Below are 17736 nucleotides of genomic sequence, written 5' to 3'. Positions count from 1 at the left end.
TCAGGCGCCTCAGTGGTAGGTGGGAGCACCGCTGCTCTGCGGGAGCCCTCCAAGAAACTGCTCCCCCAAAAAGACATCATTGCTCTGGTCTTTGCGACTGGAGGGGGTCAGAGGTGGCCAAATGGAGAGGATGAGGGATGAGGGGAGCATCCCGGGACCGATGCAGCCCAGAGTTCAGGGGACCAGGTGGCAGAGAAGCGGAGGAGGCCGGATGTGCGAGGTCCTCACGGGAGCAGCCGCGGGGGTCAGGGCGAGCATTTGGGGGAATTTCGTGCCACGGGGGCCTGTCTTACTCTGGGTCCCCGGAAAGCGGGCCTTGAGGTTCAGGCCTGGGTGCTGCTTTATGTTATCCTGGGGTCTAGGGGGGAGGAATGGGGGACAGGAGAGAGGCCAACAGGGCAGTCCCACACTTGCCGCTGGAGGAAACAGGCCAGACATCGGAAGGGCCGACTTGGGGGGCCTTTCAGTCGGCAGGTTGCAGCCTGCAGATAAATAGTGAAATGAGCTCAGAGCTCTGCGTCTTTTTCTCCTCGGCTTTCCTGAGGTATAGTTGGCAGGGAAAATTGTGTATCTTTAAGGTGTATGACATGATGGCTCCATATACATATATGTATATTGTGAAATGATCCTTTCTTCTCACCATGATCAAGCTACCAAACACCATCGCCTCACATAGTCATCTGTGTGCGCGTGTGCACATATGTGGTGAGAACACCGAAGACCTAATAATGTTCTCTCGGCAAATTTCAAGTGTACGATACAGTAGGATTAACCATAGTTACCGTGCTGTCCATGAGATCCCTGAGCATGCTCTTCATGCGCCTGAAAGTTTGTCCCTTTGACCAGCCTCTCCCCATTTCTGCACCCCCAGCCCCTGGCGACCACCGCTCTACTGTTTCTGTGAGTTCCACTCTTTTAGATCCCACGTGTAAGTGGGACCATGCCGTATTTATCTTTTTCTAAATCAGAGAGTCCCAGTTAGCCTTTGAACTGAAATAGAATATCAGAAGGAATATCAGAAGACCTTATGTGTATTAAGGGTAAATACTGTTTTAAGATTTTATTTTTCTTAGGGAATCTCTACAACCCAACGTGGGGCTTGCACTCACAGTCCCCGAGATCAAGAGTTGCACGCTCCACCAGCTGAGCCAGCCAGGTGCCCCAAGAGTAAATATTGTTTTGTGAAACTGGAAGTTTACATATATGCATGTGTGCATACACACATGCCTACGTACAGGCACACACATACATGCACGCATACATACAAATGTGTGTATGGGTAGAAAATGGTTGCTGGGGACGCCTGGGTGGCTCAGCGGTTGAGTGTCTGCCTTCAGCTCAGGGTGTGATCCTGGGATCCTGGGATCGAGTCCCACATTGGGCTCCCTGCAGGGAACCTGCTTCTCCTCCCCCTGCCTATATCTCTGCCTCTCTCTCACTCTGTGTCTCTCATGAATAAAAAATAAATACATAAAAATAAATTTAAAAAAAAGAAAATGGTTGCTGAACAGTATATATAACATGAACCCACTCGTGCATGTGTTGTAAGGAAGATGTAAATATGCTTTGAATGCATGAAAGGTCTGAGAAGGCACGAGATACTGAACAACCGCTGTCTCCTGTGACGGGGTAAGGAAGCTGACGTGATGGGGGCGTGGAGCCATTCTCTCCACACTTTACATCCTTGGTTTGATTTTTCTTCTGTGAGCCTATTTGGTTTAATGCTACATAGTCCTTTTACATTTAGTGTGGTTTCTGATATCTTTGGCTTCGAATCTACCATTTCACTAGCAGATCTCTGTTTCTTTTTCTTGCCCATTCTGCATTCTTTTCTCTCTCGTGCCTTCTCTCACACTGATCTGTGTTTTGAATTTCACCCCCCTTTAGCTGACTCAATATACTCTCTCCTAGTCTTGTCGCGGCTGCTCTAAAGATGACAGGTGCATCCCTGACTTAGCAAAGTCGAGCCTAATCAATACCTTTCCCCATTATTGGATAATAAAAGAACCTTAGAAAGCTTTAATTACATCCCCCCAACTTGTGTGCTCTCGTTTCATGTTGATTTCCTGAAAATGCCTTTACTTCAGCCTTATTCTTAGTGGATGTGCTCACGGAGTACAGAATTCTAGCTTGGCGGTTACTTTCTTTCAGTGTTATGAAAATACTCTCTTGCCTTCTGGGTTTTGTCATTGCTTTGAGCCTTGTTTTTTCCTTAAAGGTAATTTGTCTTCTTTCTCTGCTCACTTTTAAGACCTCTGTGTGTTTGGTTTTCGGTAGACTTACTATGGCATGCCTCCTTGTGGTTCTCTCTGGATTTATCCTACATGGCATGTGTAGGTATTTTTGAATTTGTGATTTGATCTGTCATTAGCCTTAGAAGATCCTCAGCTAGTGTCTCTCTATGTATTACTTCTGCTCCTGTCTCCTTCTTGTGCTTCTGGGGCTTTGCTTCTGCATACATTAGACTCCAACATATACCCTCATCTCTTACATTCTTTTCTGTGACTTCCACCCTGTGGTCCATCCTGGATGTTTTCTTTCATTTTTTCATTAAATGAATTCTCTCTTCAGCAGGATCCAGTCTGCTGTGAAAATCTGTCCACTCAGTTCTTAATTTCAGCCACTAGATTTCTTACTCCTAGCATTTCCATTTGGTTTCCAACCTTATCTTCTATTTCCTTGACTACATTCAGCAGATTTATCTTGAAGTCTGTATCTGATAACTCCAGCTTTTAGATCTCCCTCGGGTCTGTTTTTATTGTCCATGTCTCTTGGGTTTGTTTCTTGTTTTTTTTTTTTTTTTTTTAAGTTTGTTTATTTATTTTACAGAGAGAGAGCACATGCAAGCTGGGTGAGGGGCAGAGGGAGAAGAAGAGAGAGGATCCATGAGCAGAGTCCCTACTGAGCCTGGAGTCCAATGTGGGGCTTCATCCCAGGACCCTGAGATCATGACCTGAGCTGAAACCAAGAGTCAGATCCTTATCTGACTGAGCCACTCAGGCACCCTTTCGTCTCTTGGGTTTTGATCATATTGTCATGTACCTGATTTTTCTAAAAATCAAGGTGTTTAGGGTGCCTGGGTGGCTCAGTTGGTGAAGCATCTTCCTTCAGGTCAGGTTATGACCCCAGGGTCCTGGAATCGAGCCCCATGTTGGGCTCCCTGCTCAGTGGGAGAACCTGCTTCTCCCTCTTCCTCTGCCCTCTCCCTCCCCTTGTGTTCTCTCCGGCTTAATCTGCTGTCTCTCTCTCTCTCTCTCAAATAAATAAATAAATAATCTTTTTAAAAAATCAAGTTGTTTATTTCTTAAAAATAAATCTATTTTTAACAGACTTTTCTGAGACCTAATTGACATGCAGTAAACTACATGTGTTTCAAATATATAATTTATAAGTTCTGACCTACATACATACCTGTGAAACCATTGCCACAGTCAGGATGGTGCATCCACTGCCCCCAGGTTCCCTTCCTCCCACCGCTTCCCTCCTCCCAGCCAGACAGCTCATAATCTCCTTTCTGTCACCACAGATTAGTCTTCATTTTCTATAATTTTATACAAATGGACTCATACGGTCTATACTCATTTTTTTTTGTCTGGATTTTCTCTGAGTATAATTATTTCAAGATTCATCTGTGTTGTTGCACATATCAATTGTTGATTCCTTTTTATGGCTGAATACTTATTCTATTGCATGGGATTCCATTGTATGCCACCACACTGTTTGCATCTGTTCCCCTGTTAGTGGACCTTGGGGTTGTTTCCAGTATTTGGCCATTATGAACAAAGCTGTTATGAACATTCGTGTAGAAACATTTGTACAGACATATGCTTTCATTTCTCTTGGGTAAATACCTAGGCATGGAATGGCTGGATCATATGGTAGAAATAGGTTTAACATTTTAGGAAAAGTAGTTGTAATGTTTTCTGATTCTACCAGCCATATATGAGAAGTCCAGTTCCCTTACAAGGTCATCAATACTTGCGTGGTCCGTCTTTTCAATTTGAGCCATTCTACAGATGTGTGACGGTATCTAGGATTTCGACTAGTAGTTCCCTGTGACTAATGATGGCATCTAGGATTTCGACTAGTAGTTCCCTATGACTAATGATGGCGAAGATATTTTTGTGTGCTTATTTGTTTTTCCTATATCTTTTTTTGGCGAAAAGTGTCTTTCAAAAAGTTTGTCCCTTTAAAGAAGTGGGCTGTTTGTTTTCTTATTATTGAGTTGTTAGAGGGATTTTTTGTTTTGTTTTGTTTTTGTTTTGTATTTTTAGGGATTTCATTTATTTATTAGAGAGCGCGCACAAGCAGGGTGAGCGGCAGGCAGAGGGAGAGGGAGAAGCAGGCTCCCCACTGAGCAGGGACCCCGACACGGGGCTCAATCCCAGGATACCAGAATCATGAACCAAAGGCAGACACATAACCAACTGAGCCACCGAGGCGCCCTAAGTTGTTAGAGTTCTTTCCACATTCTGAATATCAGTCCTTTATCAAATATATGCTTGGCAAATATCTTCTGTCTTTGGCTTGTCTTTCTCTTAATAGCATCGTTCAAAGAGCAAAGTTCCTTATCTTAATGAAGTCCAGTGTTTTATGGATTATGTTTCTGGTGTCGTATCTAACAAATCTTTGCTTAACCTCAGGTCACAAGATATTTTTTTCTCCTGTGCTTTCTTCTGCACGTTTTATAATTTTGCATTTTGTGTTTAAGTCTATGGTCCATTTTGAATTAACTTTTATATATGATACGAAGTACAGATTGAAGTTCTAATTCGTTTCCCTTTTTTGCATGTGGATACATGATGTTCTGTGACCATTGGTTGAAAAAAACTATCCTTCCTCCACTGAAATGTCTTTGCACCTTTGTCAAAAATCAATTGGCCATGCGTGTGTGGGTCTATTTCTGGAATCTCTGTTCTATTCCATTGATCTGTCTGATGCCGATAGCACACCACCTTGATTACTGTAGGTTTACAGTGAAGTCTTAAAATCAGGGAACAGAGGTCGGCCTGCTTTCTTCTTTCTCAAACTTGCTTCTTCTAAGCCTCCTGGGGTTTAGACTGGGATTTCATTGTTGTTTGTTTTCTTTTGTTTTGTTTTGGAGTTCTGGAAAATGAATATAAAAATTTTAAAAATAATCTGAAGGTGATGCCCTCTTCTTCCGGAGAGGATTTTATTTTTATTTTTATTTATTTATTTATTTATTTTAGGATTTTATTTTTAGCTTGTGGGTGGGGCTCCAACAATCTTGGATCACCTTAAGCAATGATAGGGATTGAGACTATTTAAAACAGATTCAGCCCCTGGGGCGCCTGGGTGGCTCCAGAGTTCGGCTCAGGTCCTGATCTCAGGGTCCTGGGATCCAGCCCCATGTTGGGGCTCAGTGGGGAGTCTGCTTGGGATTCTGTCTCCCTCTGCCCCTCCTGCTTGTGTTCACAGTCACTCTCTCTCTAAAATAAATAAAATTAAAAAAATAATAATAATAAAGACACTCCTCCCCCCAAATACCAATTGAGCCCCTATAGAGACTTTTCTAGCTCCGGTCCATCTTTTCTTCCAGCGTGTAATTCCTCAGAGTTCCAACCCAAAGCCTGGGTTTTCCATCAGGGACGCCCCCTTGGCCGACCCTGAGCTCTCACTTGTCCCTCAGCATTACAAGGTGACTGGAAGCTCTGCTCAGTCTCCTCGACGCTGACCCTGGAATCAGCAGGTGTCCCCAGGGGGGAATGCTGACCCCAGCCCCAGCCTCAATGCTCTCCTTCCCTTCTTCTCCCAAATCTTGGTCTTGTAATTCTTCATGCTTTGTTAGACTTTTCACTACCTTCACAGAAGTTTTTCTATTTCCCCACCTTTCCTGGTTGTTCTCGGAGGCAGGGCTGGTGTGCATCACCGAGAACACCATTCCCCCGAAGAGGAAGGCCTCCTTATGAAAAATGTATGCCGTTGGAGTTTCAAAATGTGAATTGTTAATATTTGGATGTCCATTGATAACATTCTTCAAGAGATTGGTTTACAGTGTGGGCCGAAGGTCCTTGCTGTCCCACGTCGGGCTAGCCAGCAGCACAGCGAGAACCTGGCTTCTTTATTCCTGACCTGAGGGCCTGTGGGGGTCTAGCCTTCCCTGAAGAAAACCCCTCCCGCCTCAGCCTTCTCTGTGATCTTGAAGCTCCTTTCTTGTCAGCCTATCCCTTCTCCTCTGTGAGTCTCAAAAGCCCCCAGGAAGTAGAGCGCAGTGGCAGACCCCATGCCTACCCCTACTGAGGTCCTACACTGACCACAGCTCCTGGCCCAGGGCCCTAGCCCTGGGGTCAGATGGGTGCCCAGGGGAGGAGCTGTTATCTACTGTCTGTGCCCTGACTCCCGTTGTCCCCTTCCCCCAAAGCTGGGCCTGTTTCCCTCCCTCTTGGACTGGGTGGGCATGGATGTGGGACTCAGTCTGGAGGGGCTGAGCCTTTGCTAGTTTGGGCGGGTTTGCCCCCAGATGTCCCCTCAAGGATGAGGGTTCCATCATGTCCTTGCTATGCTCCCAGCAGCGAGCTCAGTTCCAACACATAGCAAGTGCTCTATAAAAATGTGCCACGTGGCTGGAGGGAGGAGAGGGAGAGGAGAGGGGTGAGTGGGTAGATGGAAGGAGGGGATGAGTGGACAGACGGAGGGACGGAGGGATGGAGGGATGGGATAACCTTGGCCCCACAGCTCTTCAGATGCTCTTAGAGATACCAGGTTCGGGGGATTTAATGCCTTTAAATATGCGTCCCCATAGGATTTCTTTGCAAAGAAAGCAGTTCCATGGCTAAAAATAGTCCAGTCCAACCTCCACAACTCACAGATGAAGAGAACGAGGACCAGAGGGGAGGGGCCTCACCCAGGGTCACGCAGCTGGTTGATGGCTGACCTAAGACTGGCCCCACATTTTCTGACTTCCAGACCAGGGGTGTTTCTTCGGACAGCTCTGCCTTCCACAGTTGGGGCGAGGCTCCCATCTCCACCTCCTCCTCTTCCAGGGGAAGGAGAAGTTCCTGGGCATCTTGAACAAGTATATGGAGATTCATGGCACCGTGTACTACGAGAGCCAGCGGCCCCCTGAGGTCCCGGCCTTCGTGAAGAACCACGGCCTCTTGCCACAGCCTGAGTTCCAGCAGCTGCTGCGCAAGGCCAAGGTGAGCCCCACCGTGGCCCTGACCATCCTCACTCTGGCCTGGCCACAGACACCAAAGGGGGGCACCCCAAGTGCCCCCGCTCCGGGCCCACCGTGCCTGCCACCATTGTTTGTGGCCCCTTCCATGTGTCGATGTACCCCAGCATGCTCTGCTCCCCTGAGGCTCCTGTCCAGGCCTCATGCCCTCCTACCCTGAGCCTCCTGTCCGGGCCTTATGCTCTGCTCCCCTGAGGGAGGCTCAGGGGGCCTCCTGTCCAAGTCTCCAGGGGCCTGGAAAGAGCTGGGGACAGAGCTGGGAGTGCTCACCAAGGAGGGACCTGGGCAGGACCAGTGGAGCCGAGCCCAGCAATGGGGGAGAGGAAGTGGGCTGCCCTCCTCACCCCATTAGTACCAGGGCAGCCCAGCGGACTCCTGGGCCAGGCCTAGCTTTGAGAGCCACTGAAGGGATGCAGGGCAGGCTGAGGTCACGTCCTGGCTGGAGTTCCCTGGGGCTCCTGTTCTGACTGCTTCTGGAAGTTCTGTGCTGTATTCCTGGAGCAGCAGCTGGTGCAGCGGGCGAGACTGCTGCTGGGCCCTGAGGGGTCAGCTGAGGCTGGGGGGCCTCCAGCCAGCGTCCAGGTCCTCTCCTGATCTAGCCACAGCTCTTTCCTCAGGCTTCCTGGACGTGTGTGTGTGCGTGTGTGTGTGTGTGTGTGTGTGTGTGTGTGTTGGGGCAGCAGGAGAGGCTTTGTGCAGTGAATAACCTGAACAACCTTACACAGCAGCCCGGGGTTCAGAATCCTTTATCGATTGCCTTCTGGGGCCCAGCCCCATGAGCACCCCTGGCACAAGTTAGGCGCCAAATGATTGTTTCCAGGATGAGTAAAGGTCCTTCCAGTTCAGCTGTGGCTGTGGGTAAAGCCTTCCGAGCTTCAGACCCTCAGTTTTCTCTTTCCTCCCCTCCAGAACCATAGCCCCCTGGAGCAGGAAAGGCCACTGATACTACCTAATCAGACCTCCTCGTTTCACAAACGGGGAAACTGAGGCCCGGAGAGGGGAAGCACATGCCATGGCACCCAGATGGTCTGGGCCGTCTTGACACCCCCCCCTCCAGGCTGCCTCTCTCAATGTCCCGACCCCGGCTTGTGGGGGCCCTCCATGACCATTGCGCCCCTCGCCCCTCAGCTCTTCATAGGCTTCGGCTTCCCGTACGAGGGCCCCGCGCCCCTGGAGGCCATCGCCAACGGCTGCGTGTTCCTGCAGTCGCGCTTCAGCCCGCCCCACAGCTCCCTCAACCACGAGTTCTTCCGCGGCAAGCCCACCTCCAGAGAGGTGAGCGGGGAGGGCCTGGCAGGGGGCCCTGCCGGTCCTGGAAGAGGGGCACCGGGGGAGGGCGTGGGGGACCGGGGGTGGGGGCGCCTCCCCGTTGCCCAGGCCGGCCTGGCGGGCAGGGGGAGAAGCTGCTGCTCCCTGCGCCCGCCAGGTGTTCTCCCAGCATCCCTACGCGGAGAACTTCATCGGCAAGCCCCACGTGTGGACCGTCGACTACAACAACTCGGAGGAGTTCGAGGCAGCCATCAAGGCCATCATGAGAACGCAGGTGAGGTTCAGACCCCTCGGGGCTGCCACTAGCTGCTGGGGCCGGGTGTTCGCTGTGATTAGGAAGAGGTGGCCCTCCTGGTGAATTCAGGCTTGCAGGCCTGGGTTGGCAAATTTGACCTGGTGGGGGGTGGGTGGGGGGGAGGGGCAGGGAAATGCCTTTGTGCCGTGAGCAACCTGCACAACCTTACATGGCCGCGCTGGGTCCGGAATCACGTTTTAAGCACTGTAGGAGGCTAAGCCCCGTGGGCACCCCCAGAGTTGGGGCTGAGCAAATGTTCTCAGTATTAGGGCCCGCAGGGTCTCTGAACTCTGCTGGCGTGTGGGCCCGTGGCCTGTCGACAGCGTATCTCAAACTCTAAACGTGCACACAGGTCGCCTGGGGATCTTGGTAAAACGCAGGTTTGGATTCAGCAGGTCTGGGTTGGGGCTGAAATCCTGCATTTCTCTCGAGGTCAGGGGTGGTGGCAGGCCTAGGGTCACCCCTTGAGTAGCAAGGGGAAGAACTTTCTGGGTTTCCTTCAGCAGGTATGTGAGCGCTGGTGGGCGCAGGCAGGGAGGGAGCCACGGGGGGGGCTTGACAGGTCGCCTTGCAGTTCAGCTCGCGGCCTCCGACGGCCCCATGTTCCTCTGGGCCCCTCACTTTGGAAAGGGGGTCAGACCATGCAGGCAGCGCTCTGCTCACCATGACCCCCCACCCCCGGGCCCCACTTCTTGCTGTAGCCTGGACGCGAGGCAGAACGACAATAAGCAGCCCAGCCGCTGTCCCCTTCCTTGCCCAACACCACGTTCACTGGGTGCCCTCCCGGGGGTGCGTACCGCTCAGGGTGGGCTTCGGGGGCTGGGGGGGCCTGCAGAGCCTTGGCCTTGGCAGGAGTGACATGATAGGCTCCTTCGGCAGGGGACGCAGCTAGACCCCAGGAGCTGGGGGCACTGCCAGGCTCGAGGGCAGAGTCTAGAGGGATGGCCACCCCACAGGGGGACCCCCGGGTTCAGCTTCGGGCCCACGGCCCTGCCTGGTTGTCCTTGCATTTTTTTTCTGTAACACTCCCCTGCATTCGCTATCACTCACTCCCAGTGTTTGTTCGGACCCCCAGCGTTTGTTGCCCGCCTCTGCAGATGCTCCCCTCCCCCCGAAAATCCCTACCTCCCTCACCTGCTCCATTCCTCCACTGGCCACACCCTCGTCCTTCCGTTCTTCAGTCCGGGAGTGAGTGTCTAGGGAAGTGCCCAGAAGAACACTGCTGTGTCTTAGCCTAGTTGTGGCGGACGGATGGATGGATGGACGTGGCCGAGTTGACCTGCAGGGTGGCTGAGCTCCTGGCCCCGCCCCGAGCAGAGGTGGGGAGCCCCCCACTCCTTAAGCATCAGCGTGAGCAAATGTCTACTGTGGCCCCCCCCCCAGGTCTCGGGCCATCTCTGATGGGGCTCCTCCAGGAGGTGACCCCCAAGGCACAAGCTGCTGGTTTGGGAAGTCATCCCAGGAAGGAGGAAGGTCCTGGAGTGACCAAGTGAGATGGTGTGTTATGGGGTAGGTCACCCCTGCTGGCACCTGGTGCTCACTGCCCGCCGGGGTGGGCGGGGAGACTCTGACAGGTGGGTAGGTCACATCCCAGATTGTCCTACCTGAGAGTCGAGTAAACCAGGGGGAGGGTTTATCTGCCAGCTCCATCCATCACGGGCTGAGGGCTGCACCTGGGGACCCTTGAGCAAGCCAGAGATGGCCCTTGGGTGAGGGGCTCTCCAGGTGGCCTCAGTCCAGAAGAAAGGAGGCACTGCCAAAACCTGACCGACCCCAGCCCCAAGTGTGGCACAGCACCCTACATCCCAGGTGGCCGCTGCATCGGAAGGCCCCCCAACAAGGCACAGGGCTACCCTGGAGGGGACTCCCCTGCCCCTCCACATTCTCCTCCTGCTCCTTCTCCCCTCCCCCTGGTAAAGCAATCCTCCAGGGCTTCTGTCACAGGGGACAAGGACAGGGGTGGAAGGGGAGGCCCGCAAGGCTTGTGCACACCCCCAGAGCTCAGGTCAGGCCCAACCTGCAAGATCTAGTGCCGAGCAAAAGGAGCGAGATAGTGGCTGGACCCTCCAGAAGCTGGTGACAGCGGCTTCCCGGGGTGAAGGGCCTGGATGTCTGCCGAGGGAGGGAAACTTACTTTTGATCGTTTTTCCTTTTGATTTTTTTTTTTTACACAAACACCTGTTTAATTTTGTTAGTTAATTAAAAGATCACAGTAACCAAAGGGTCTGGGAACCAAGGTTTGGCAAATCTGCCAAGCTGGCACCGGCAGGTGGGCCCCAAACCCTGCCCACCTGCTGCCTTTAGCCCCTTCAGGGGTCCCATCCCACCTCCTGGGCAGTTCACCCCCTGACCCAAGAATCACCTGGGAGGTGTTTAAAATGCAGGTCCTGGGCCTGTCTTCTGATTTTAAAGATTTTTTTTTTTTTGAGAGAGAGAGAGAATGAGCGGGGGAGGGGGGCAGAGGGAGGAGAAGCAGGTGCCCTCCCGTGAGAAGAGGGGACATCGCGGCCGACACTACCCAATGTCCCAGAAGAAGGGGGCCGAGCAGGGAGCCCGTTAGACATGGGGCTCCATCCCAGGACCCCGGGATCATGACCTGAGCTGAAGGCACTTAACCGCCAGAGCCCCCCAGCCTTCTCCACCCCATCCCCAGGTCCGGTGATTTTAAAGGACCAGGTGTGGCCTTGCACCTGCATTTTCAACGAGCACCCTGGGCCGCTCTCATAATCCTATTTTAGAGAACTGATTGAGGGCGCAGCTTGTTCTGTGAGTCTTGGGGCCTTTCACGGGGAGGGGGAGACAAGAGGAACAAGGAGGAGCTAGGAGAGACTCCGGGTGGGTGGGTTTGCCAGTGGCACCTCTGCTGGGGGGGAAGCCGGGCCAGCACCTGCCCACCCCTCCCTCCCTCCCACGCTCATTGCAGCGCGGGACCAGCACCTGCCAGCCCGTCGAGACTGATTACTGTGCGCACCTGTAACGAGGCCTAATGAGGGTAATTTCCAGGCAGGCTGGCTCCTCCGGCGAGATTCATGGCAGGTGGGACGTGGCAGGCTGATGAGAATTAGCGGGTGACGTGGGCTTCAGGGGGGGGGCGGTGATGGAGGGAGGGGTTCTGCTGCGGAGCAGGAAGAGTGACATCTGGAGGGGAACTCTGTCCCCTGGGGGGTCTATAACCAGGGCTGGAAGTCTTGTACCCCACGGGCGTCCGGGGAACCAGGGGACCCCGGCCGTGGACGGCGTAGACCCGGGAGGGCTGCAGGCGGCTGGGCTGTGTGGTGGCGGCCAGAGGTGGGAGCTGGGATTCTCGGGATCCCGAGCCGCTCCTGGATTAAGAATAGCCGCTCACAGTGGGAACTGGGGCCAGGGCCAGATGGGCGGGCTCTTGTCCCAAGAATCTTCTGGTGGCCTGAACCCAGGTGCCCCTGGTGCGCTCCTCAGCCTGACAGTCAGGGGTGCCCCTAGGCAGAGGGCCCAGGATGGGCCTCCAGCCCTTTGAGGTGGGGTCTGCAGGGAGCAGGACTGCGTGGCGCACCCAGTGGGCTCGACGAGGGGGACGGAGGCCACCCCCCCTTGGGCACAGGTGTCAGCCCACACTGCCTGGGCTGCTGGCAGGAAAAGGGCAAGAATCAGGATCCGGCCGGGTCAGGTGGGTGCCCAGCCCCACACATACATCACAGATATGTGCAGATTCGCACAGCACACACACACACATTTGTACACGTGCACACACTACACAAGACACACGTATACACAAAACAGATGCATATATACACACAATGTCATATACACACATGTGCACACACATCTATACACTGTACACATAGATACACATATGCACATGTATACACAATACACACAAAACACATGCCTACACACATCATATATGCACGTGTACACACACTTGCACATATATGTACACAGTGCACACAGCACATACATATGCACATGCACGTGTATACACAATACACACATACATCATATACACACATGTGCACACACTTGCACACCTACATATACACAATGCACACAGCACATGTACACACATACACAATACAAAACATACGCATACATACATCATATGCACGTGTACACATGTGCACACTTGCACATGCATAGCACACAGCACATACATATACACAACACACACATATACACAAAATGCATGCATACATACATCATATATGCTCATGTGCATGCGGTGCACACACTTGTACACACATATATATGTACAGCACGCACATGCACACAACAGACACGCATACATACAATATGTCATATACACACATGTACACACACTTGCACACACACGGGACAAGGGAGGTCGAAGGCCCGTGTGTGTCTGGGACGGGTCATCCACACTGCCCCCCCCAGCCCTCAGTTTCCTCTGAGGGGCTGTGTGCTAGGCGGGGTAAAAGGAGCGGGTTTGGTCAGGTTAGAAGAGTGGAGAGGAGGTGCGGTACCCCCCCACAGGAGGTGGGCACCCCCTTTCAGGCTTCTCCCCATTCCCCTTGCTCCTCACCCCGTCTGCTCCCAGCCACACCCCCGTGCGGGTGCTTTGTAACCGTTGGCTATTTAGACAGATGGCCTGTGGCCTCCCCTGGGTGCAGGTGCCCTCCATAGTTCCCAGGTGCCTGGCCTGGGCAGGAAGCCTTACAGATCCGTCTCATTCCATCTGACCGGGAGCTGCCCCTGTGTTCCTTTTCGTGAACATTCTATGTTCTGGGCAGAGTGCGGACAGAGCTGGAGGTGCTGTTTCCTGAGCACCTACTGTATACAGGCACTATGCCAGGCGGTGGACTCGATGGTGGACAAGTCCTAGTCCAGTTCTCAAGGGACCTGTAACCTGAGAGACACGAGGGAGAAATCAGAAATGATGATGGAGGAATTCTCAGGTGCCACCAAGGAAAGTGGTCCTGTCACGGGTGGGGCTGGGGCTCAGGGACCGCTTCCTGGAGGAGGTGTCACCCAAGAGGGGAGGGTGGATCCATCTGGCTTGGCTATGGGAAGAGCAGGCGTCAGAGCCCAGGAGGGGATGGGGATGGGAGCTGTGCAGCTGGGAAGGGGCGGAGGGAGTGGGGCCACCTCCAGTACCACGGGAGGGGTCACCGGAGATCTGAGTGGAGGGCCAGGTAGATGGGGTGGTGGGCTCCCTGGGCACAGCAGATTTCTGCCCCCCAATGCTGAGCCTGGCCGGCCCCCAGCAGCCAGGCCTAGTGGGGCCCGGGGCTCCTCCTGCCCCATGTGTCTGCCCGTCTCTCCCACAGGTAGACCCCTACCTGCCCTACGAGTACACCTGTGAGGGGATGCTGGAGCGAATCCACGCCTACATCCAGCACCAAGTAGGTGGGCCCTCCGCTCTCTGCCCCAGGGATGGGGGGTGGGGACTACCCCAAACCCCATCAGACCAGAGGAGGGGGTCTAGCCAGCTCCATTGTCTGGGGAAGCTCTCTCCATGCAGGGCTCTGTGCCCCGTAAACTCCTGCTCCTGCTCCTCTCAGTTTCCTTTTCCTGCAGATGCTGGGGGCGGGGGGGAGTTGGGAGATGCAGGGGTATCCTGCTCTTCTCCTGCTCCGAGTCCAGGCCTGGGGGCCCCTGGGGTCACCAGCTCTAGAGCCCAGCCCCCTACCACCACACAGAAGCACGGACCGTTATTTTTATTTTGATAAAGAACTTGCTTGAAAGTTTGATACCTGATTGAGTGGCAGGTACAGAAGGCGTCCACCCCCATCCCACCCCCAGGGAAGAGGACTCTGCTGAGAACCCAGGGGACGGGGCTGCTGGAGAAGCAGGGGATCTGAGCCTCCCGAGGGCTGGCGGTGGCCTTCCAGGCTCCGGGTTTCTGGGGTGGGTGGCCGGGAGTGGCAGGGCCCGGCTGGGCCACGGGACTGGGTGTAAGGTGCTTTATAACTACTTGATACTCAGACGGAGCACATGTGGCCTGTGTCTGGGCTGGAGAGAGGTTCTAGATCATTAGCTTTACGGACAGGAATACTGAGAGCCCGGGACTCTCAGCCCCCTGCCTCCCACAGGGATGTCACCATGAGGCTCACGGAAACATTTGTCGGGCCCTGCAGGCCCCTGGAGCTGACCCCGGCGAGGAGCGCCCCTCTGGTCAGCCCCAGCCCCCCTACCCCCCCAGCCCCACCGCAGGTAGGGCACATGAGCCTCAGGGCGGAAACTCTGAGCCCAGCTGAAGTGTGACCAGCAGTGAGGCGGTGCAGGGGGGTCGGCATCCAGGCTGGCCCCTGCCATCCAGCTGTGAGGCCAGCACAGGGCCCGTGACCTCTCTGAGCCCCATAAAATAGCGGGGGACGTGTTAGGACACTTCTGCTGGGGCTGCCTCCAGGCATAAATGACATAACGTGTGGAAGTCTGCCTGGCGTTCAGGGAGCTCCCCAGGTGGTGTGGCTGCTGTGGTGGCAAGGCCATGCGCCCAAGTGTCAGCCGGTGGCATCTGGGTCCCATTTCCCCGTCTAATGCTGCTTCCCCCCCACCCCCCACTCCCCGCCGGCCAGGACTTCTGTGCAGCCCCCGGCCCTGCCCCAGGAGGGGCCCGAGCCCCACAGAGCCCCTTCGTCCTGGCCCCCAATGCCACCCACCTGGAGTGGGCCCAGAATGCCAGCGTGGCCCCCGGGGCCTGGCCCCCAGCACACTCCCTCCGGGCCTGGCTGGCCACCGCCGGGAGGGCCTGCACCGACGCCTGCCTGGACCATGGGCTGATTTGCGAGCCGTCCTTCTTCCCCTTCCTCAACAGCCAGGACGCCTTCCAGAAGTAAGTGAGCCCCCCGCCCGCCCGCCCACCTCCTGGGCTGACCCAGCCTTGCTCCCCTGCAGCTCCTCGCCCCGTAACTGCCCCGTCACCGCCCTGCCAACGGGTGGAGGGGGGCTGATGCTCTCCTGCGAGTCAGGAAGAACCCAGTAGGGACCACGGACAGGTGTCCATGTCACGGGTGCCCCCCCACCCCCCCACCCCGCACCGTGGTGAAGCTTCGGCCCCAAACCACCAGCACAGGAGCCGCTGCCAGTCCCTCCCCGCCCCCCCCCCCCCCCCCCCCCCAGCCTCTGTCGAGCCTGTCTGGGCATCTCCTAGGTCCAGGCCAGGAAAGCGGCCCAGGGTTCCTCCCAGCCCAGCCACCCCCCGTCCCCCTCTCCCCCAGCGGGGATGCGGCCCGGGGTTTGTCCTGCTGTCCCCTAGAATCATCTTCCCTGGTTGGGGCCGGGCGGGGCCGGGCTGGGGCCGTGACCGCCGCCCGCGGTGCCCGTCCAGGCTGCGGGTGCCCTGTGACAGCACGGAGTCGGAGATGAACCACCTGTACCCGGCCTTCGCCCAGCCCGGCCGCGAGTGCTTCCTGCAGAAGGAGCCCCTGCTCTTCAGCTGCGCGGGCTCCAGCACCAAGTACCACCGGCTCTGTCCCTGCCGAGACTTCCGCAAGGGCCAAGTGGCCCTGTGCCAGGACTGTCTGTGAGGGCACCCACCCGTCCGGCCCTCCCTGCCGCGGAGAAAGCACCAGCAGATTCTGACCTCCAGCGCCCTGCCCTCCCCTCGACTCCTCCCACGCTGGAGCTTCCTTCCTTGGCCAGGAAGCGGGCAGAGCAGATACTCGCACAGGGCACGGGCCCAGGGCTACGGGCCTTCGCCCACCCGGCCGGGCTCCTCGACCTCCTCCCGGGGCTCGTGGCAGCGTCGTGGCCAAGCGGCTGTGGGACCCGTCAGAGGGCCGCCCCGGCAGGAGCAGGTGCTCGGAGGCCCCTTGCTTCCGTGCCAGCCGAGTTCTGGACCAGACTGACGCCCTGGCCCTTCGTAGGCCCAGGATGGGGCTCCAGAATGTACGAGGAGGGAGCAGGGGCAGTGCCCGCCCGCCCCCGCCCCCACCAAGGGTCTGGGGAGAGGGCAGTGACGTGTGAGGGGTCAGCCTCATCCCTCTATGGTTGTTTGGGGCGTGGACCAAAAGGACCAGGGAGTGGGGGAAGGCCAGGCGGGGTACCCTGTTCCTGCCTCCTCTCAGCCCCCCCCCGCCTTTGCAAAATCCCCCTCCGTCCTATATTGGGGAGCACAGCGAGAGTGTGGGGACCACCTAGCCCCCTGGGTTGAACTCTTTCTGTCTCCTGCTTGCTCCAGCTCTCTCCACTTTGGGCTTCTCCCGAAACTCATCCTGGCATGACTGCAATTCCAGGCCGTGGATTTGTCCCCAGAGCCTCTGTCCCCACCCCAGCAGGCTTGGGAACCCGCACACCCCCTCCCCTCCAGCGTCTCTTGTAGGCAAAGGCTTGGGATGGAGCTTCAGCCTCGTGGCATGCCCAGCCCAGCTCCTGGCTTCCCAGGCCTGCTTGCCCCCAGGTAGTCCCCCCTCCGATGCTGCCCGTCCTTTGCCTCAAGCTTCCTCCAGCCTCAAACCACCTCTGGACCCACCCATCATCTCTGTGTGGCATGCCTGCCCCTGCCCCATGATGTTCCCTTCCCCTCCTCCCCCTGCCCGGAGCCCTGCCTGGTTAAGCCGGTGGGGCCTTCAGAGACACTGCCACCCCACCCCCGTTTTATAATCCCACCTCCCGCCCCCACCCAGGCCTGCCCCTCCACCCTGCCGGGAGCCCTGAGAGCTGGGAGAGGGGGGGAGCCCATCCAAGACCGCCCCCCTGTGGCCACAGGAGCTCCATGGCCACCAGGGACCTGACCTGTCGGGGGCAAGCAATAGAGACACTCTTTTCTCTCTCTCTCTTTTTTTAAAGATTTATTTCTTGAAATAATAAATATTTTATTGGGATGTGAGGTGCAGAGGAGGAGCGTGCTGTTTCTCGTCTTTTCCTGGGATGCCCAGGGCGAGGGCCTGGCTATGTTGGGGCCCCAGGCCCCTGCTGCCCCTTGTCACTTGCTGCACACAGGGTGCTTGGGGCCCCAGAGCTGGCGCTCTCTGGGTCAGGCTGCGCCGCACTGAGACTCTGCACCCGGCTCTGTTCACCTCGGCCTGGCCTCTGGGAG

The 17736-nt window shown here is 55.6% G+C and overlaps 1 protein-coding gene across 3 annotated transcripts in view; it reads left to right on the top strand.

Moving 5' to 3' along the window:
* Nucleotides 1-17526, top strand: part of MGAT5B (alpha-1,6-mannosylglycoprotein 6-beta-N-acetylglucosaminyltransferase B) — a 72332-nt gene extending 54806 nt beyond the window's left edge. For 2 of the 3 annotated variants that reach the window (XM_038546505.1, XM_038546503.1), the window contains exons 13-18: nt 7005-7160; nt 8324-8470; nt 8622-8738; nt 14024-14098; nt 15275-15531; nt 16027-17526. In XM_038546505.1, coding sequence (XP_038402433.1) covers nt 7005-7160; nt 8324-8470; nt 8622-8738; nt 14024-14098; nt 15275-15531; nt 16027-16225 — 951 coding nt within the window. In that variant the 3' untranslated portion in view covers nt 16226-17526. The remainder of the gene's footprint in view (nt 1-7004; nt 7161-8323; nt 8471-8621; nt 8739-14023; nt 14099-15274; nt 15532-16026) is intronic. The other variant, XM_038546504.1, reaches the window with a different exon arrangement.
* Nucleotides 17527-17736: the final 210 nt, after the last annotated feature.

Source organism: Canis lupus, chromosome 9 (genome assembly GCF_011100685.1).
Source record: "Canis lupus familiaris isolate Mischka breed German Shepherd chromosome 9, alternate assembly UU_Cfam_GSD_1.0, whole genome shotgun sequence".
Taxonomy (NCBI): Eukaryota; Metazoa; Chordata; class Mammalia; order Carnivora; family Canidae; genus Canis; species Canis lupus.
Note: the sequence above shows the minus strand (reverse complement) of the source record. Positions and strands in the feature narration are given on the sequence as shown.